The sequence below is a fragment of the Mytilus galloprovincialis genome, chromosome 9, assembly GCF_965363235.1.
Source record: "Mytilus galloprovincialis chromosome 9, xbMytGall1.hap1.1, whole genome shotgun sequence".
In the NCBI taxonomy this organism is placed as follows: Eukaryota; Metazoa; Mollusca; class Bivalvia; order Mytilida; family Mytilidae; genus Mytilus; species Mytilus galloprovincialis.
Window position 1 is genome coordinate 39,134,347 of NC_134846.1, and position 22,857 is coordinate 39,157,203.

The window sequence follows — 22,857 nt, forward strand, 5'->3', positions numbered from 1 at the left end:
ATACAATGGCAAATGTAAGTTCAAAAGCAATACAGGGTTTTCTGTTAAGATTTATTAGAATAAGATAACAAAATTACAATTATTGACTTTTGATGAGGTTGAAATAATGATTTATCAACACCAGATATATGCTATTCACCGAGGACATGTCTCTGAGGTTTATAAATCATTGTATAAACTGATATAAAAAGTCAACAATTGTTGTTTATAACCATATAATAAAGACGAAAAATGACAAAACGTATGTTCTTAGTACAAAATCCTTCTTCCATTTATTTTTGTTTGTTGCATGTTTTCGAGGGCAAATATTTGGAGACACAAGTACAGAAATCAACACATTAACAAAATCATCTAAACAACATAACACAGTCTAACAAACTACCCCTAAGCCGGATTAATTATAAAATCAAATATAAGAATAATTTTATTTGCATTATATTTAAGGCAACGTCACAATATGACATTCTCACATGGTGACAACCTTACAGATAAAAAACAACAAGACATGATTAACACAATTGTCCATCTATCGTATAAGAATTGTAGTAACTGAATGGGCCACGTACAATACATAATTCTTAACCTTTACTATTCCCTAATATAAGCGAAGTAATAAGATATCAACAAAATGAATATTTAACGAACATAAGTTATAGAAAGTAAAATACCAAAAATACTGAACTCCGATGAAAATTCAATCGGAAAGTCCCTAATCAAATGACAAAATAAAATGACAAAACACATCAAACGAATGGACAACAACTGTCATATTCCTGACTTGATACAGGCATTTTCAAATGAAGAAAATGGTGGATTGAACCTGGTTTTATATCTTAGCCGTACTTTACACAACTTTTTGGAATTTGGGGTCCTAAATGCTTTTCAACTTTGTACTTCGTTGGCTTTATAACTATTTTGATCTGAGCGTCTTTGATGAGTCTTATGTAGACGAAACGAGCGTCTGGCATATTAAATTATAATCCTGGTACCTTTGATAACTATTTACTATACATGTAATGTCTATCAAATGTTCAAAATCAAAGACAGTTTCATTACACGAAAAAAGACAGAAAATACAAGAACTAGGCGATGCCACTTTTTCGAGGTTAAAGGTTTGAAAAAAGGTATGCTATCTGATGTGTTCTAAAATAACATTAAGCTTCTTCCATGAAAAACGTAAAACGGTAAAATTCAGATGTTATGCTGCAAAAATAAGGACATACTGATTGCTCAATGTAGTATTTTCTAAGTATCTGAGACATAATTTACGTGGCATTAAGTAGGATTGCTAATATGATCTTCTATATATAAGACATAAAAACTAAACAGTTCGCAAGTTATTCGCACATATGTACATGTTCAATGGTTTGTACTAAAGATTGTTTCGTTATTAATGAAATAAAGAATATGAAGTTTATAAAAAAAAGAAGATTATTTAGTTTTTTTGAAGTACAATAATTAGTCACTTTAATACACTAAAACTTTTGCCATTTCGTCAATCTTGTTTTTCCCGATTTCTATTCATTGGCTCCTCAAGCATTTTGTCAAGTCTTAACCTTCAATTATTGTTTGCATGTTTCAGGGATTAAGAATAGTTTTCTTCAGAGTGCTGTCAGGTGATATATCAAAAGTTAATTACATATTTTGCGTTTGTTCAACAGCTTCATATTGATTATAATTCGATTCCCTATTTTTTAAGCCTATTTGGTGGTCAAGGTCAACATATTCATTTGCAGCGTAGTCATAGTCAGTGTTAGATACAGCACGACTGCCTGATATACTCGCAACATTCATGTATGGTTTCTTACTGTTTCTAATTTCTAGGGTTTGATACTCGTGACTTTGGTCGTTCTTTATTGGAATTGTATAATCATCTGAAGTTATAACATTTTTGAACATGTCCCTCTCTTTACTCATAGCAGTAAATCTAAAATTCAATATACAATTAATAATTAACACTACAATTAACCTTTTAATAAACTGAACATTTATTACAAAAATCATACAGCAAAAACTTTCCAACAAATGTTGATATTTATATCAGTACATCTTCTAATTTCAAATATATAGAATGTTGCAAATCGGCTGCAATTATTCATCATAAGAGATTTCAGATATACACATGTACAGCATATCTCTATCATCTACCCATATGTCTATTTAGCAAGTCCTGTCATGTAATGTTGTTGTTATTTTAGTGTTATATTTAACTTTGCCATTACAGCGCGAGGTTTGGCTAGCCGCAAAACCAGGTTCAACCCACCATTTTTTCTTAAAATGTCCTGTACCAAGTCAGGAAAATGGCAGTTGTTATATAAATGTTTTAGTTCGTTTCTGTGTGTTTTGCATAATAAACTCATCATAGATACCAGGATGTTTCTGTGTCGTTGTTCTCTTATGTTTGATGTGTTTCCATCAGTTTTAGTTTGTAACCTGGATTTGTTTTTTCTCAATCGATTTATGCATTTCTAACAGCAGTATACTACTTTTTCCTTTATTTAAATAAACAAGACCTATGCATAGCATATGTAATCGTCAAATATATCATTATTGTTTTCATGACGGTTTATCGATATCTAGGGTCAGCAGATACTACAACATACGGGTAACTTTGTTTATTTTGTATATCTTAAACAAAAATACAAGTTTATATAAATTTAAATCTTACCACATCTCCTTATTTTCATAATGTAGATTGAAATATAAAACAACCAATCAAATACAACTTTTATTTGAATGGATGATATCACTTTCCTAGCTTAAAGGAAACGAAAACAAAAAGTCGTTCCTGCATTTATGACTGAAATTTGTTTCTTACACACAAAAAAGTTGTTTCAAAGGATTGTTTGTGGTTATTTGCTTATTGTTTGAGCATTATTCCGTTACCGTTAACTACATCATACCAATTTACGAGTACTAGGTATGTACAGCTGATTGACGACTATAAGACATTATTCCTAAAGTACCAGGTAAAGGGTTTTCATGGTCACGTGTCGTGTTAAAGTATCTCGGTAGTTTTTGTTAACAATTTTTTTATTTTCATTAAATAGGTTGTGCTTGAATTAAAACGAAATAAAATTTAAAGCAGTAACTTAGTACCTTTTTAAAAATATTACTGCAACGACGCCAACACATATTAACAGTACCAAACCGATCACCAGTCCGATTATCATCCCTAAAATTTAAAAACATTAAGTCTAAACATTAGCAGTCAGGATTCTACTTCGTCAAAATTATTTCCCCATTACGCCAGTTCATTTTCACAATCGTAGAAATGGAAGCCATTGCAGGGATGACGCGCTGCCAATTTTGCTCTTGAAAACTGATAAATTTATCCACATAGCACCATTACGATCTTTATATGTCAGTTGTATTTGTATGATCTTGTCTGCATTGATTCAACTTAAAAGTATTGTCTGATTGGTTGTCAGGTGGAATTTTCGAAAATTCTTAAACATTTAAAAACAAATTAATTAGATATTTCGTGGAAAGGGAAGTCTAAAAATTTTCAGTGGTTGAAGATTATAAACCCAAGTTATCACACACAAAAAAGTATATTTTTTCGAAAATATGCATTTTCATCATCCAACTTAAAAGACTGTCGTCAAGTACTTTTAGTAAAAAAAATAGCTTTTCGAACACACCTACTCTGTTTTTGTGATTCATTAGATAGGTATTTCACTTGACCCATATATGTCATCTTTTCGTACTGTGATTTTTTTATGTTATTTAGTCAACCTGTAGCTTTGATATATAAAAGTGATAGAATCTGAAGCGAGATGATATATCAAATACTCTTGCTTTGTACGTTATAAAGACAAAATATACACCCCAAACACGCCCTAACATAAAAAGGTGCACTCGATTTTCTCTTTTCGATGCAATTGTTACCCATTTTTGGAATTTTTTCTTGAGTCACATAATGGAAGGGCAGACATTAAAATAAAACACTTCGTAATTGAGAAAAGAAGAAAATTGTCGTTTTATTTGTTTCTATTAACTTTTAAAATTTGTGTTACTGCTATAGTAAACATTACAGTAAGCATTTATCGCCTTCTCTAACAAAGAGCTTCGATTCTTTTGTTCTATTTCAACTGGGTTTCCGCCTGTTAGGTTTAAAATCAAAAACAAGTAAATAATAATTAATGGCGCTTGAAATGCATTTCTGGTAAACATTCAATATTTGCACCCGAATGCGTTAAAGGAAGGTACAAAATAAAAAAAAATGGTGTTCATCAGCAACGTTTGTTCTAAGCAGGAAACTTTAAAGTTTACTTAGGAGACAATTAAACGGTGTAATATTTTACATTAATTGTCTGGTTATTAGAGTATATTAATATCAATAAATAAAAAAAAATTAGGGTTTAAAAGTTTGGAGAATGAATATAAATAGATACATGAATTAAGGATTTATTCTTCTGACGTTTCAGTTTCGTTGAAACTCGTTCTGGAATTATTTCGAAAACATGTGATACAAGTGGAAAATATCAACAAATTTAGAAAATATTATAATCAAACATAACTCTGTGAAAAAATTGTGTATTTACTATGAACAGTTTTTGAGTAATCCAGTTTTCAAATTTTACGACCAATCAAGTCAGTCTTTTTAGCCAAAATTTTGAGAAAATGGGTGAGGGTACAAAACTTGATTTTACAAGAATCATGTACATCCTATATCATTTTTCACTTTTCAAATTTCTAAGATATGTATTTTTCCAATCATCTATAACAAAAAAAGTTGAAAATATGCATTTTGATCTTATAACTGAGAAAACTCACAAATTTACAAAATTGACCGCATGGTAAATTTGACACAAAAAAAGCATCTAATATAAAACTTTCTTATATTTTAAAACACCTACCTATACTTTTTTTTTTAAATCAAATTTATTCAAATTGGTCCACTTCATCTTTATTGAAAGTATGAAAAAAAGTGTAATTGTGGAACTGTAATTTTTTTTCACGATAATAGCCCAAAATTAGGTAAAAATTGATGAAAAATAGGAAAATCATCAAAATTGGATATTTTCCAAAGGCCGCAGCAAAAAATGAAGAGCATTACCATATGATTATTTCTTCACCAATTTTATTTGCAGTCATATAAACCCAAAAATCAGGTTAAGAAAAACAATTTAATTCTAGAAATTTTTGTCTCCTCAGAGGTGTACATCCTTAACAAAATATTCGAAGTAGAAGGTTTAAAATGACTATGATTCTTAATGTTACTGCAGTTTGATGTCGGGCATAATCTTGTACAACTCATAAAGATATATTTCTTTATTATAAAGATTGTTTTGGGACATCTTTAAAATAACTTAAATATAATGAATAGCAACCTTTATTCACAGGGGAACTCTATACAATATCACAGACGTGTTAGTCAGACTGGTCACATTCTTGATAAACTCATTGGCACTCAAAACTAAGTATCCTATATGTCTCTCTTAAAGGTGGAAACTGCTTTTCATGTTATATTTGATAAAAAAAAAACTTAAAAAACCTCAAACCAAATATAATGAGATGCTATTGATGTTTTACCTCTATTTCTCACATCATCAGTATCTTCCTCATGTTCTTCCAGATTGGATAAAGGCCCTGAAAGAACATTTCGTTTAATGTATTTAGCACCTTTAGACTTCATTTTAGTCCTATCACTTTTTGAAAATAAAATGGTTGTTTTTCTTGAAATAACTTAATATAGGTGAAGCATGTATGTCAACTGAAATAGTCTTTATAAGAAAGTGATTGTCGTTTGGGTAAGTGACAGGCGAATTGATATGATACTAAATAATTCCATTCTAAATCTTATGAAACATTTTCAAATTGCGTGGTATGAAGACGACGACTTATACCTTATCATATTTATTACGAATTTAGAAAGCATTAACATTTTAACCTATAACAGGTTTTTTTAACAAATTATGACTTCAATTGAGAGTTGTCTCATTGGCACTCATACCACATCTTCTTATATATATATATATAAAATACATACCAAACGGCAATCCTAAAGCTACCGTTAAATTGGATACAGCATATGTTGTCATAAATCCACCGCAACCGCCCATATGCATCTCAAAGTCAAAATAGAATTCCCTACCCATGGATAAACTTTTATTTATTAATGACGAATACTCCATCCAACCGTTCATAAAGGTATTCGACCTGCCAACTATCCTCGGATAGCTTCTATTAGGATTGAAATAGAAAGTTATGTAACTGTTTGGATTTGCGTCACAATTATTGAATGTAAAATCCCTTTCTCCAGCACGATATCCTTGTATGGTTTTGTTTCTTGCCAATTTAATTGGTAAAAATCCGAGAAACAGATATGGCGACATGTGATCGGCATTTGTGCTTTGAGGGCCTTGATATGAATTATGGTTGTTATATCCGAAGTAGAGATCAGACTTATCTTGATATCCTGTCAAATTTTCTACAGAAACATCTTTTTGTGTACCGTCGTTCCACCTGATACGAATTTTGGTAAAGTTTTTAGTGTTGTATAACTTTGACATGTCAATTGATGTGTTATACGACGACTTTGATATAAATGTATACACCCAATCATCTTCAAAGAAGCAATACACCTTGAATGGGTTTTCGTCATGATAAAGTATATATTCTCCACTGGTATTTCGATTCTTTGACAAAGATACTTCTTTGCATGAATCTGAAAGCAGTTTAAATACTTGAAACATGTGGTGTTCGGTGAGAAATGCAGGCCCCCAGTATTTTGTTTAAAAACTCTTTTACTTTGTACTTGAATTTACAGTATCACCATTCCATATCAGTCTGGTAATTGTGTACCTTATAATTGCCTCGAGATATCCCTAAACGGAAATTTTTATAGACTTTTACGAACCATGCATGATGCCAAGATTAACCAAAGCAAAAATCATATTTGTCAATACAGTTTAACATTGTGTTTTATGATTTTTCGGAAATTAATTAATTTATGTTTGTATAAGTGTATAACAAAAAACGAATAGACAACAACCGTCATATTCCTGTCTAATTACAGTTATTATTAACATGCGACTTTGGTCACTACTTCTTTTTCAATTATCTTACTTAAGGATGTTCGCTCCTATAGATGGTTTTCCATCGATGATTTTACCCACAATTTAAAGCAGGCGTCGCAATCTTGTAGGGCAATCAGAGCGAATTAATGTGTAACACGTAATCGGATTTAATATTTACATTTTACCGTTAGCTATGGTTAATACTTGTGTTATTTACGGTTGTACAAATCGATCAAAGCCTGGAGATACTGGATCATACTGATTTAAAGTTTTTTGACATTCCTAAACTAAATAAACACCAGGGAATTCAGACAGAAGAGCTTTCAATAGAACTCAGAAGAGTGTGGTTAGCTTTTGAATTTTTCTCAGATATTCGGAGTTTTCTTGTTTTATCTATGTAGTGCCATTCAAAAATTCCCCGTTAACCCCTACTTTTCTTTTCATAAATTTCATTATTTAAAAAGCAATTGTTGAAAATCCTATAAAATCTTGTTATTTTCTCATGCTCTTTTTGAGGGAGAAAAATACCAATATTAAATTTATGAAAAGTCTAGAGAGAATTATTTCCCGATAAATTTTCAATGGCTTTTATCCCGAAATCAAGCACACGGACCCTTCGTTTTTATGCCCCACCTACGAGAGTAAAGGGGCATTATGTTTTCTGGTCTGTGGGTCCGTTCGTCCGTTCGTTCGTTCGTTCGTCCGTCCGTCCGTCCGTCCGTCCCGCTTCAGGTTAAAGTTTTTGGTCAAGGTAGTTTTTGATGAAGTTGAAGTCCAATCAACTTGAAACTTAGTACACATGTTCCCCATGATATGATTTTTCTTCTTTAAATTCCAAATTAAAGTTTTGACCCCTATTTCACGATCCACTGAACATGGAAAATGATAGTGCGAGTGGGTCATCCGTGAACTATGGACACATTCTTATATCAACGTATAACAGTCTTTTAAAAAACTTGTTATTTTGTAACATTATAGTAAACTATAGGTATTAAAAGATATACTAGTAACCTTTTCCATGTAAATGACCGACTATATAAAGTTTTGAACATATCTTTAGATAATTTCATTTATTGTCTTTGTTTCCTATACGCTCGGAAAAATATTTAGGTATCCGAAAAGTTTAAGAAGGTTTCGTGTGCAATTTCTTTTACACGCTTAAAAGTAAAATAACAAAAATACATAACTACAAGGGAAATTATAGTTAGAAATTCCTTTATTAAATGGCAAAATCAAAAGCTCAAACACATCTCAAGAATGTAAAAGAACTGTCATATTCCTGAATTGGAACATGTATTTTCTTATGTAGAAAATGGTCCAGTAAACCTTGTTTTAAAGCTAGCTAGACTTCTCACTTGAACATGACAGTCGTATTGAATTCCATAATATTGATAACAACGTTTGAGCAAACCAAACAGGTGCAATAGATAAACATGTCAAAATTTGGGGTACAGCAATCGATAAAGTAATATAATCAAAAATGGGAACTAGCTGTCAAACTCATGTTCACCGATTCTAATCAAATTCTCATATTTGATTTATAAAAATGTAAAACATTTATCCAAACTATTAAAAGTCTAAATAAAACGATAAACAAGGCACAACACAGGCACTTGTTTCTGTCAATATGGGGTTTTCTATCCATACCCGTACAAAAAATCACAAGGTAGCTAACGGAAATTTTCAAGGTGTTCGCTTCAACCAATATTTTATTACTTCCACTTGCCCCTCTCACGCATAAACATAAACCAGTCTGTCGGTAATTGATTACTTTACACTAAAACAACTTTCACGTACCTTGAGAATACCCCTCAAACAGTATAACACACTTGAGATGAGAATTATTTACCTTTTTCCAGACCATTGAAATTGTAAGTACTTAACTTCCGGTTAACTAAGGAAGTAAATATAACAGTGCAATCTGATTGGTCAAATGTATCTGGTTACCTGTTTATTTATACTACTTACCAGAAACCAGAAAAATGTGACCAATGGGATTTCACAGTTGTATCTACTTCCTAAGTTAACCGGAAGTTAACGAGAACGAAGCCTGTACAGCGTGGTCGTGGATTTTCACAGAGAAGAAAATTGAAAGTTTTTCAGGAATTTCACAAAGTCACACCCTATTTGCCATACATTTAACATTTTAAAACATTTTATACACACTTATTCCAAAATACTATGTAAAATAAAGCGTAATTAATTCAACTAGAAACTTGGGTTTCTTCCCGTGTAGAACGAGATTAAATTTCCCGCCATTTAAAAGGTTAATTAGTAAATTTATATAAAAGCATCTTTAATATAGAATAAAACTGTATAATTTATATATATCTTTAAATGTTAATAATTTAACAAGCTACATAAGCTACATAATTAATTTTTAATTTTTGTGTCTCCAGTAAATATCTTAAAGCATTCTCTGCTGAATATTTCCACCATGTAGGATTAACTGAACCAGGTGATCTCATTTTATCTTTTTATCTCAGTTTCCTATTTTTCCGACGTAGTCGGTATAGTTTCGGTTTGTGCCCTTTGAACTTAAGGACGCTTAACTATGGCAACAGAATACGCATGCTCGAAAATCCTTTCTGTGATTGGACAAAATGCTGTCATGGTGGGTGATTTGGTTGTGTTTGTAAAAAACGTCTCGTTAATTATATCGTGATGGAAAGCAAGTGAAAAACTATAAATATTTGAACTAGATCTTACAAAGATTATATTTTTATTAAAATAATTGTTTCTCCAATAGCTCTTTGCATCCGTGACAGCTGTTTATGACAATTATATAATTTTTAATGTAAACTTTGTTGTACGAACGTACATGACTTTTAGAACGCGGGGTTTTGGTGAATGTAAACAGAAAGATATACAAGGACCGAGAATACTGAACACAAACAGAGAAAAAGTTATTTAAATGGTTTCTTTGTGCTTCTGAAGGTTATCGAAATGATAGTTTTAAACATATACTCAAATTTAAATACGTCGGATATCTTTTTTAAAGATAGTTCTTATTATCCTTGTGTATTAATACCCTCCCCCCTTTTTCTATAAATAATTTTTACACTTGCTAGGCAAGACTATTCCCATGACTGATAGCTACATTAGAAGGAGCTTGAGGCAGATTAAAATCCAAAAATCAGGTCTTCAGCAAATATATATATCGGTTTTGCTATCTGACAGCAAAGGCTCGTATATTAAATGTGAAGTTACCAACTTAGATGAGCTCAATATAGAGTTCATAAGTCAGTCAGGTTCACGACTGAGAGATTCTATACTTTGGGTACGTAACAACCTTCACAAAAGAACCAAAAGATATAAAAATATTCACGTTTACGTGTGGCTTGGGAATTGTGATATCACTGCAAAATCTGGTAGATATTTAAACCTTCGCTTTCAGAATACCTCTAGTATAATCAAATACATAAAAAAACAAACTTGAGGATATTAGAATGAAATTCAAAACAGTGTGGCTGTGGCCATTGATTGACACATGAAATTCATCCATTGACTGGGACAATTTAGGTGAACGTTTGTATGTAACGACCACTGCTCACTTTGTACTTTTTAAAGACATTTAAACTATGGGGTCACCAAAGGTTCTCAACACCTTAATAAAGTAATTCGAAAAATTAATCAGAAATAACACGATGTTTTGATTTATATCAATTATATAAATCAAAACATAAAGGTTATTCCTGATTAATTTTTCAAATTATTTTATAATTAAAGGCGTGAAGAAACCTTTGGTGACCCCACAGTTTAAATGTCTATCGTAGGTATTTCGTGAACAGTGGTCGTTACAGACAAACGTTCACGTAAATTGTCCTAGTCAATGGATGAATTTAACGTGTCAATCAATGGCCACAGCCACACTGTTTTGAATTTCATTCTATTTTAGCCTTAAAAGTGGTTAGAAAGAAAAACACTCTAAGAGTCACTTTGCTCGAAATCCCTCATTACTCATTAGTGGAATACAACACCCTGAACCTCATTCTTTTTATGAAGACGACATCAAACTTTCAAAACAAATTGATTCTATTAACAGTGTGATCCGTCAACTTAATACCTCAGGCTTAGATAACGCCAGATCACCGCGATTCTCATTGGACTTAACCCGCCCAACCAAAGGTCACAAGGGCCAAAGAGCAAAGGCTCGTAGCCATTACAACTGCAAGCACGTTTACGTGGATGGTGAACACCCCAACCCATTGCTTGCGAAACTCTGGTATCAACGCATTGGCAGACAGATGGTTATTGACTGTTTCACAGAATCAAAAAAACATCGTCATAAGCACAGAAAATCCAAAAACTCAAAATCTGAAAACTGAGCTGTAAAAAGTGTTTTGCTGCTCATACAGATTTTCCTATTGTCAAACTGAATTAACATCAATACAATCAATGAGTTCAGGGTGCAGCTTTAACTTCAACTAATATCACTCAATCCAAGATATTCTGAAATTAAAAAAAGGAATAACTTTTAGTAAAGGTAGTAAAAACTGTTTTGCTGCCTAATTGCTATACAATCAAAGTGAACCTGATACAGTCTTATAAATAAGGAAAATAAAATATTGTCTACCTCATCCCATCGTATACAACAGCATATTAAGATATCTCTGACACAGCTTCATCACTATAGTTATACTACTAGCTTTTGCATAATATGAATAACAGAGTTTGGTCCAGAAAATTTGGATAGTAAAAACAGTTTTGCTGTCCACTCCTGTACATCAGACAAATTCAGCTTCTGTATTACTATTAACATACAAAACGCCAGTTACTAAATACCATACGATAGTAGAGAAAGTTTAGCTTTCCCCTAAGAACAATTTACTAGAGATCATCCTATTTATGTCATAACCCTATATATAATCTTCTTTATAATCATCATATAACCTAATTCAACAGTTAACCATCAAGATAGTAAAAACAGTTTTGCTGTCCATAGAGATCAACCTATCTTACACATAGCTTACATACTTTGAGTCATCTGTGCACCAAAAGATACATCTACAAATTTAAATTATATATGTTAGTCAAAAGTCATGGATAGGAAAAACTGTTTTGCTGCCCAAAACCTGCTCAGAATTTTTAGAGAAAGGAAATCAACTAAGTAAACAAATTTGTCAAGTTATGTTAGCTTTAGAATAGTAAAGACTGCTTTGATGTCCAAAATTTATCCAGAGTTATTGAGAAAGAAAAGGAAGTCCAGTAAACAAATCTGTCAACGTATATTGGCTTCAGAATAGTAAAGACTGCTTTGCTGTCCAAAAAACAAATAAATTTATCCAGAGTTATTAGAGAAAGGAAAGGAACTTCAGTAAATAAATTTGTCAAGTTTATTGGCTTCAGAAAAGTAAAGACTGCTTTGCTGTCCAAAATTTATCTAGAGTTATTAGAGTAAGGAAAGGAACCTCAGTAAATAAATTTGTCAAGTTTTACTAGCTTCAAAATAGTAAAGACTGCTTTGCTGTCATCTGAATCTAGAATGTCTTCCCCAAGGAGATCACACAGAGAGAAAATATCTCCATATAGATATACACCAAGTCTAACAGTTGCAAAACACAAAGCACGACAGAAAAACAGAGAACGTTTGCAACTATCTAGTCAATTTACTTCAAATAGATTAAATCAAGGGAAATCAACTGTAACCAATTACTCACTAAATCCAACCAAAGCAGCCCACAAGATGATTGATGCTACTGAACAGCTCAATGTACAGGCTGAATTCAAAAGAGGAACCCTTGTTATGAAATTTTCTCCTGCTGCGTTTCTGATGTTTCATAAACATACTCTTGCATTCTATGAAAAGTCAAGTAGACTAACAGCTATATCTCATTTCAAAAGGGACAAAAACAATCTTATAGTTGAAGAATCACTCAGTATTAAACCAATCACAAATGATAAGGTTGGTAGGAGACAAGCTTACAGAATTAATTTATACAAAACTGCATTATCTGTTGAAGCAAATGGTAGAGAAATTAAGGACTTTATTAAGAATGACCTACATGAAATTTTAAGTACATTACCATCTGTAGATTTATTAAACAATATGAACACAGTCATCCAGGATTCATGTAGATTTTTCTTGTCTGATCAGGACTCTAACAATTGGATACAATCTGATAAAACTTCAACTTCCCATTCAGCAATTGTACCTACATCCAGTAGAGATGAAAATGATCCTCTCTTCATCAATTTGAACAGAACTCAAAACTCGGCATCAACTGAGACAATAGTAGCAACAGATTCTACCCAATGTCTCAAAAATTGTGCTAGTTGCTCTGAGGACATAATCGAATACGACTTTATCTGGGGTATTACTTGCGAAGAAAATTCCATTTTCAATGTCAAAACGTCACTTCTGATCAATACAAATCTATGAGTATTGATGAATTGGAACAATTCAAATGCACACAGTGTAACTTGCTATTAAATTACATATCCATCTCAGAAATAGAAACAGATGCTGGAAACACGGTTCAATTTACTGGTTCCTCATGCTCCCCAGATACTTTGGTGAAATCAGTTCAGATAAACAGAAAACTAGAAAAATCTTCAAAATCAGACTCTCAATGTGGGATTTCCAATGACGCGCAACAAGACCATACAGGCAAACAATTTCATATTGCTCAACAATTAACTAATATAGGAGCTTTTAGAAACAACTCTACTCCAATATTACAGTTTCAAAATACTCATTCAGATAATAACTCCATAAAACAACATAAACAAACTGGACCAAAGAAACAAAAGATTTTGAAGCAAGATGATTTAAAATCCAAACTTGCCGTAGCTGAAGCACATATTGCTGCTCTAGAGAACACCATACTAGATAATAATAACGTAATTAGAAACATGAAACTGTCGCAGCTCGGTCAAACTGATTACCACCAAAATGGACCTGACCATCATAGTTATAGACAGACACCTTCATCAAACAATGCTAACTGTTCTAATTGTCATTGTTCACAACTAGATATTAGAACCAGAGACCTTGAACGTGAAATGTCAAATTTGAGACTGCAACACCTAGAAAATCAATTCTTACACTTATAGTCCAGTCAATCTGGCATAAATTTGACCCTAACCCGAAAGTAATTGCAACAGAAGTTTTAATCTTTAGCATTATACCCCAAATATACACAGAAAAAAGTCCCATAAAATCTAACTTCAGGAAAACTAAAAAATCACCATCTAAATTTCCTATGGAGATTTGCATTGAAAAGGGAGATAACTCTTGCAAAAGAGGCAGAATTATCAATAAAAATTGATACAAAATCATAACTTTACCGCTTCTATTCATTAGAATTTATTGATTCCTGATTTTTTAGCGGGTACTAAATTATAATCCTGGTACCTTTGATAACTATTTAGAGTATAACAAACAACTCTAAAGGTGTTTTCATACATTTTATCAAGCTATAATCTAGATTTCGTAATTCATTAGTTGACCATTTATTAATTTTTTCAACATGTCAAGGTAAAGAATCTCAAATCAAAAAAAATAATTAAGCATATATTCTTCTTTTTGCGGTTTAAAGTTTCTTAAGATAAGTAAGTTGCTGAAAAAATTTAATATACAAATATAAAAAATACCAAATTTTCACATTATTTTTTAGAAATGGTCACAAAGCTTCAAATTTGCAATTTCTTTAATAAAAAATGCATGAAAAAAAATAAAACTACCCATAACACTTCGGTTTTGTACATTTTATGAGCAGAAGATTATATAATTTAGTCAAATACAAACTTATAACCCCATCAAAGTATCATACTTTACACACATTTTAAGAAAAACAACTAAAAACTGACCAAAAAGACTCATTTTTGCAAGAGTTATCTCCCCTTCCAATGCTGATTTTTAGTTTTCCTAAAGTTAGATTTTATGGGACTTTTTTCTGTGTATATAAAGGGCATAATGCTATAAATTAGAACTAAAACATTTTCTGTTGCAAATAGTTTGAGGTAAAATCTTAGTTTGACTGGACTATAAGGCAACAAAGTCAAAATCTAGTCAACTTGCAAGGCACAGCACGTTATGAACCAACAAGGCCCTGTACATACAATACACTCTCAACATGTTGTATAACCTTCTCCAACTTCAGTGCAAAACCATTGGATACAACCACCAGTCCATCCTTTATTCCAGCAGTCAGTTCCAGCTCCACCACCTTATATGTTTAGACAACAAGGCAGAACTCAACTGGCACCTTCACAAAATATCATACCAAATAGTCACATGCAAGCCCAGCATTCACAAATGATATATCCTAGAGCTGCGGTTGCAATACAATTATCTCGCTTTGGTAGTAATAATAGTATTGCTATCAATCCACCAACTCATCTTCACTCTCAAATTCACCACATGTCCTCTACTTAAGGAAAGGTACAGATAAGCACATCTAGTAATAAAATTGTACCAGAGCTTATCACAAAATCTTATGTTTCTAATGACATAAGTAACAGTTCAATAGGAGATAGTAAAAACAGTTTTTCTGTCAATCCATCAACTCATCTTCATTCTCAAATTCACCACATGTCCTCTACTCAAGGAAAGGTACAGATAAACACATCTAGTAATAAAAATGTACCAGAGCTTATCACAAAATCTTATGTTTCTAATGACATAAGTAACAGTTCTATAGGAGATAGTAAAAACAGTTTTGTTGTCAGAAAGAGAAATGAAATGAAAGCAAACCTGAATGATTCTTCACAAAGTTACAATCCTTGAGATTCAGTAAAATCATATGTCTATCTTGAAAATCCTGATCCCAATACGCTATCAAATTCCTCAAACTCAAATACTAGTAGTAAAAACTGTTTTGCTGTTGAACAAAGTAGTGAGACAAGGATATCAGAAAATTGTTCTGACACAGTAGGATTGCCACCAAACAAGAATGTTCAACACATATACAATCCTTTTTTAGACAAAGGTCAAACATTCCTCATGGACCCAGATATTGCACCCCCTGTGACAAGAATGATATAACCTTGGGAAAATCAAGTCCGCTGCGAATTGTCTCTTTCAACATTAAAGGCTTTAATTTCAATAAAAACTACTTCGATGAACTTCTTGATAAACATGATATTGTACTGATACAAGAACATTGGCTTTTTAACTATGAAAAAGAATTATTGAAACAACATTATTCAGATTTTATAACCCTTTCAAGACAAATTGATGATAACGAACCCTTATCCCCAACCAGTAGACCAAGAGGCCATAGATTAGAGGTATTGCAATTTTGTATAGAAAGTCCATGTCAACCATGTTTTCTCAACTTCCTGATGGAGATAACAGAATACAGGCTATCGAAATTTCAACTACAAAAGACCCAATATTTCTTATAAATGTATATCTCCCCTCAAGAGGTACCGATAAAGGGCATGTTGCTTTTAGAGCAGCTTTGGACATCTTGAAAGAATTATTACTAAAATACCAAAGAACTCATTCAATTATTATCGCCGGCGATTTTAATGCTTCATTTCATAGACAATACAAGTACACCCAAGATGAACTATTTATAAACTTTTGTAAGGACAATCAAATAGTGGTACCATCTAACTACCCTATAGACCATACATACCATCAAGGTGATTCAAAATCACAGATAGACTTCATTCTTACAAAACCTAGAGAGAATGATGACGAGTCAACTGAATATATGCAGATGAAAATCTTAAGAGAAGGCCATAACACCTCAGACCATTATCCCGTCTCTGCTGAATTTTCTGTTAGATTACAGACCACTCAAAAACAACAAAGTGGGGATATTGTGACTAAGATTAATTGGGAAAAGGTTGACAAAACAAGCTATGAACAAAAATTAAAGGAGGAACTAAAACATAAAAAGTATCTGAATATGAGAACACCTTACGGTATTGAACAAGCTACAAACCATCTAATATCTGGTCTTACTAACGCTTTAAAGGAGTAGGTGCGGTAAGACCCCTTTTTGGCCCCAAAATATAGCAGTTTTACAAAATTGTTAAAATGTAAACGTTTCGTTATTTATTGGACAGTAGAATGCTTCTGCTACATAAATATGGGCTGTTTTTGACAATACAATGCATATATATCGGGTACTAGCACCATTAAGTCATGCTAAATTACTGAAATCTTCACAATTCTAGCATTTTAGTTAAATTTTAGACGGTTTTCGTGTAAAACGAAAGTGGCCGCATTCGTGTTCATCCTTAATATTGAAATGTAAGTTGTATTTTATGATAATACATAACATATATAAAGGTTGAGGATGAACACGGATGCGGCCACTTTCATTTTTGACCAAAAACCATCTGAAAAGTGACATTTTTCGGCATATTTGGTAGATTTTTCATATTTAAGCTTGAATCGGATCGTTTTTAATGACTAAATCAGTTAAAATCTTTCACATAAACTCATTGATTCAAATGAAATAGACACTTAAGTGTTTAAAAAGTGGTCAAAATCTTTCGTCAGATGAACCTGAAATTTGAGGCCAAAATCGGTCCTTACCGGACCTACTCCTTTGAGCTATTCACGTAGGAAATCCAAATTTAGTAGAAAAAAGAAGATCAGCTGGTCCCCACAACTTGCCAAAGCTGTAGGTATCTCAAAAAGGCATTATATCTGTGGAAAAAGGTTGGTTCACCTCCTTCAAAAAATAACATTTACAACTTGAAGAGACTAGAGACGAAACGTTCAGTCAGATCAATAAAAAAAGTCTAAGAATATCAAAAGATCCCAACTCAATTGAGTGTAAAATTGGAATAAGACAGCTAGCAACAAAAGGCGATAAATCAAGTAGTTGGTACATAAACGTGGACAAAATCCTCAAATCTTATGATCTTCCATCCGCACATGAGATTATACTAAATCAAGAGAAAAATTGGAAACAATTGACTCACGACGTCTAGACAAAACCTGAAAAAAATAGCTGGACCGAAATTGCTAGAAGCAAAACAACACTCAAATACATGGAAGTTAACAACTGGAATTTAAAAAAAACAAACTTCTGTTGGAGCAGTGTCAGAGATCATAAAAGAGATGTTAGCAAAGGGATAATAAAATTCAGGATACTTACAGGAACTTACAAAACCCAAAGTATTACCAACCGATTTGACGAAACAAAATCTGCAGAATGTAAATTGTGCATGGTAGGACCTGAGGATTATAAACACTTCCTAGTCAAGTGTGAAAGTCTGAATTGTGTGAGAAAAAGTCATCACAATAGACTAAAATCCCTACTGGAGAATAATCATATCCCTTATTGCAGTATAATTAATTCTGATGAGGACCTTCTCGAATTCTTGGTTGACTGTTCTAGGAACAACCTTATAACTGTGTCTCAGCAGAGAGACTTAGAACGAATCTGCAAAGACTGGATCTATGCATTACATGCTAAAAGAGCCCAAATTTTGGAAAACAAATGAACAATCAGTTAGAGTTCGGTGCTTAACTTGCAAGTGGCTGTCAGTCGTGGGAATGTAATATGTAATAAGTATTATACTACTTATGTGTATATACTTAATTAAATACTAAGTGATATAGCAAAGTACTTAGTAGTTAAAATCATAATTAGAGCATATGAATATTAATTACCCCTGTAAATAATCTTGTAGACCCAAAATTGTGTTGACAAACTCTACTGTTTTATTTAAAACTAATTTCTATAGTTTATTTTATCTTTTACCATTTTAGATTTTAAGGACATATAAACTAAATATGAAACCACACTAGTGCATAATTTAAGGTCAATAATTCTCATCTCAAGTGTGTTATACTGTTTGAGGGGTATATTCTCACGGTACGTGAAAGTTGTTTTAGTGTAAAGATAAATCAATTACCGACAGACTGGTGTATGTTTATTCGTGAGAGGGGCAAGTGAAAGTAATAAAATATTGGTTGAAGCGAACACATTGGAAATTTCCGTTAGCTACGTTGTGATTTTTTGTACGGGTATGGATAGAAAAACCCATATTGACAGAAACAAGTACCTGTGAGGCACAGGAATGAAAGTACGTAGCTTCGTTTCGCGTTTATTTGAGTCTAGACGCCATCTAATTATTTATAGAGTTGACCTCTATAGTCATCCGATGACCATATAAGCGATGTAAACATAAATATAGATATAAATAGATTAAGCAAACACTAGTCCGAGATTACTCTGACGTCAAACGGCTGTTTTGCCAGACAAGCTGGGGCCGAGGGACGTCAGAGCTCGTCCCATATCAAAAAGTGGATATTTGCCCAACCAAAATAGATGCGCTGCTTCGTCGCCTCTGGTGCCGACTGGCGGCCTTGGAATTATATAAATCGGGCATCAATCTGTTCATTTTTCATTTATCTCTTCATTTATGTAAGTTTTCTTAGATAGTTACTAAATATACAAAAATAACGCTAGGAATATTTTTAAATATGGCATGAAGTATCGTTTAATTAAAAAAGCCTCTAAATTGAAATTATGACTGGTTTTATAAATGATAGTTATGTTACTGCCTTAAGAATGACAACAAGTGAAGGGAAGCAGAATTGTAATGCAAATACTCACTAAACGCCTCTAAATACGGGGATAAACATAGCAGTACCGTGCAAATGTACCACCTTTGGGAAATGGTTGACATGTTATGCCAAGGAAATTCACCTAAAAATAAAAGTTAAAAAGTTAAAGCATATATCATGCAATGATTTATACCGTAAAATTTATTTCAGCTTACCAATTCTGTTTAAAGAGATGTATAGCAGTCTCTTTTCTTTACTTTCTAATTGCATTTCAACAAAACCGTCACGTTAGAATGTCTTGCATAAACAGTACAACTCGTTGATCAGTATAAGTTTTGGAGGAACTATTTTAGCTTAGTAATACCTTCAAGAAATCATCTAATTGAGCATAACATTTTCAGGACTTGATATACTTTAGATTTTTATCAGAACCAATTTGGATTAAAGGATAATTTATACTGGAGATACTGTCAAGTCTGTCGCATATCTTGAATTACATCTGGAAATTAACAAGGAGGGTTGTTTGAGAATAAAACTTTACTTAGTTACTTATTTTCTCCTCTCTTATGCCATCCATGCACATAAGGAATTCAAGATGCTCAAATTAAATTTGCTATATGACATTCGGATTGTAAATAACTTATTATTGAAGATTTAAAAATATCAAATGGATTGCTATACATTATAATACATGTAATGCTTTAAACAAACACAAATAGTATGTTACCCGATAAACTTCCTCCCAACGTTTCTTTTGCCCTAACTTTAACGGTACCAATTTTACTGCACCAGATGAACATTTCGACAATTATAACCATCTCTATCTATTCTAAACATTTCCTCCCCCTAACAAATTCACATTCGCATACAATACTTACTTATACATGTTATATAATCAGCGGTGTTATTTCGTTTAACTTATGTTAATAAAATGGAAATGTCGTTTAAGATGTGGCGGTATATAATTATGATGGAAACAAATTGAAGATTAATGATGATACTCAGACCCATTAAAATATACACACCTTTGTGTAAAAGAACATAAATATTTACCTGAATATGTTCATGTCGTTTCCAAATAAGAACTACACACGGATGTAGTTGTCACACTACTGTTATAAAAATAGATGACTGAATCAGAAAACATGACATTTAAATTGCTATTAAATTATCAAGGATGCAGTTGTTAACTTATAAAACTTAATGATTTACAATTGTAATCATAACAAGATATGGTGTTTTGTGCGATTCGTCATTTACATATAATAAGGTTTATGTACCCTTCTGTAGCCATTTTCGTACGAACTTTTCAAACTTCAATTGTATCAAAACTACAGATATAATGAATTGCCATTCGTAGGCTACGCGTACCCACATCCGGTTTTATAATAAAATGCCATCGGATCGGGAATAAAACGTGAAATAATATATACAGAATGTGTCCCAATTCGTGAATAAATTGATTTATAAAACCACTCAGATGTTTTATAAATGCCCTCTCTTTAGTCACGCCAAGTTAAGAGTGGAAAGGACAATCCATTTGAAATGTACTAAAAGTAGGCATATCCTTTATATTGAGAACAGTTTTAAATAGTAAACTAGAAGTATTCGACATAAAAAAAAACTTGACCTGAGACTGTAGTAGTCTCACTAATGAATGAAAATGACTCTTTTCCATTTTAAGAATATTTATTAACTGAAATAAAAACTTTTTAATTACCTATAGATCTATATAAATATTTATAAAACATCTGAGTGGTTTAAATCAATTTATTCACAAATTGGGACAAATTCTGTATATATTATTTCACGTTTTATTCCCGATCCGATAGCATTTTATTATAAAACCGGATGTGGGTACGCGTAGCCTACGAACTGCAATTTTGCTATTCGTACCCGCATGCGGGTACGCGCAGACACTGCCTTAAAATAATTAATGTGTGTTACATTTTAGTGTTATGTCGTTGTTCTCCTCTTATATTTAATGCGTTTCCCTCGGTTTTAGTTTGTTATCCCGATTTTGTTTTTTGTCCATGGATTTATGAGTTTTGAACAGCGGTATACTACTGTTGCCTTTATATACGGAAGATAGTGTTTAGGCGGTTAAATTCAAACAGCGCAATTAATCGAAAAACTTCCTTTATAGATTCTAAAAGAAGACAACATTCTTTGATCATTTCTTTTTTTGTAGATGAGTGTACTACATGTAATTATTGCTTGTAACTTTCATTTCCAAAACGAACGGTAAGTTACTGTACGATGATGTATGACTACCAAATACCTTGGACATAATAAAGTATTTCCAAGTAATTCCTTAGTAGAAATCATTTGAACATTCCAATAATACATAGAATTTCATACAGCAATGTGAACGCACGGTCGTGTTAAATGATCAGAACAAATTATAGAATCAAACAGACAACGGAATAAAATTGTTAAAATTAGTAAATTTATATTCGTCCAAACTAATTCCAGCTGCAAGCTTTCAATGAAAACAGTACGTTAAGAATCCTTGCAACTCTTTTTCGAGGGGTCCGTAGCTGGCCTTTTTCAGTGCAAACTTTCCATGCCTTCGTTTTTCAGTGGTAGTCGGAATTTCCCCAAATGGTCTCTACTACAGAACCTATCTAGTACTAGTATTTATTGTTCATTTGTTCTCGTCCATAACATGAATGAAAAAATTTACTATTGGACGTTAAGCAACGAACAATCAATCAATAACAAATATATCACATGGACCCTTGCAGACCAACATGTATACATTACAATCATCCAATACACCAAATTTTGTTGACCTTTAGCTTATAGTATTAAAAAAAAAAGTAAACCACCCCCAAAAAACTTTGATTTGATTTTTGATTTTTGGTGTTTTAACGCTACTTTTAAGCACTGCATTCTGGCGCCCTGATTTTAATAATGGAGGAAGCCGGAGTGCCTGAGAAAACCACCGACCTTCGATAGGAAAACTGATAATCCTAGTCAATTAAGGTTGGAGTCGAGTGCCACCCGTCAGTGTTGACTGGCTATTGATTACAGTAGTTACTACTTAGACCTACGGCGACCGTATTAAAAAAGAACCCCCCCCCCCCAAAAAAAAAGAAAAGATTTGCGCAATTAACCGTAAAACTGAGGTCAAGGTAAAATATAACATGTCCGATTGACATGTAAATCATAAAAAAGTATGTTCATTCACACAAAAAAATAGTAGACCTACTACATTCCTTAAAATAGAAACAGACCAAAACAACATAAAAACTTTACTGAACCATGATACTGAGGTCATGGTCAGATGTCATTTTATAATCATTTCATACACCAAATATATATAATAGTACCTAGACCTATTAC

The 22,857-nt window shown here is 32.4% G+C and overlaps 1 protein-coding gene across 2 annotated transcripts; it reads right to left on the reverse strand.

Moving 5' to 3' along the window:
* Positions 1 to 32: 32 nt before the first annotated feature.
* LOC143044973 (uncharacterized) lies at positions 33 to 20,720 on the reverse strand. 2 transcript variants are annotated; one of them, XM_076217251.1, is made up of 6 exons: positions 20,563 to 20,704; positions 19,559 to 19,651; positions 5,996 to 6,673; positions 5,539 to 5,595; positions 3,100 to 3,175; positions 33 to 1,927 (listed from the first exon to the last, which is right to left on the reverse strand). In XM_076217251.1, exons 2-6 carry the CDS (start codon positions 19,629 to 19,631, stop codon positions 1,636 to 1,638), a joined length of 1,176 nt encoding a protein of 391 aa, XP_076073366.1. In that variant the 5' UTR covers positions 19,632 to 19,651; positions 20,563 to 20,704; the 3' UTR covers positions 33 to 1,635. The 2 variants fall into 2 exon arrangements, with proteins under 2 accessions (XP_076073366.1, XP_076073367.1); XM_076217252.1 differs by lacking the exon at positions 3,100 to 3,175 and having other exon boundaries at positions 1,769 to 1,927; positions 20,563 to 20,720.
* Positions 20,721 to 22,857: the final 2,137 nt, after the last annotated feature.

Coding starts and splice junctions, on each gene's coding strand:
- LOC143044973 (XM_076217251.1), bottom strand. CDS start 19,631: ATGTCAACCATTTCCCAAAGGTGGTACATTTGCACGGTACTGCTATGT. Junction 6,674..19,558: donor CCCGTATTTAGAGGCGTTTA/GTGAGTATTTGC, acceptor AACTGCTTTCAG/ATTCATGCAAAGAAGTATCT. Junction 1,928..3,099: donor GCAGTAATATTTTTAAAAAG/GTACTAAGTTAC, acceptor ATTGAATTTTAG/ATTTACTGCTATGAGTAAAG.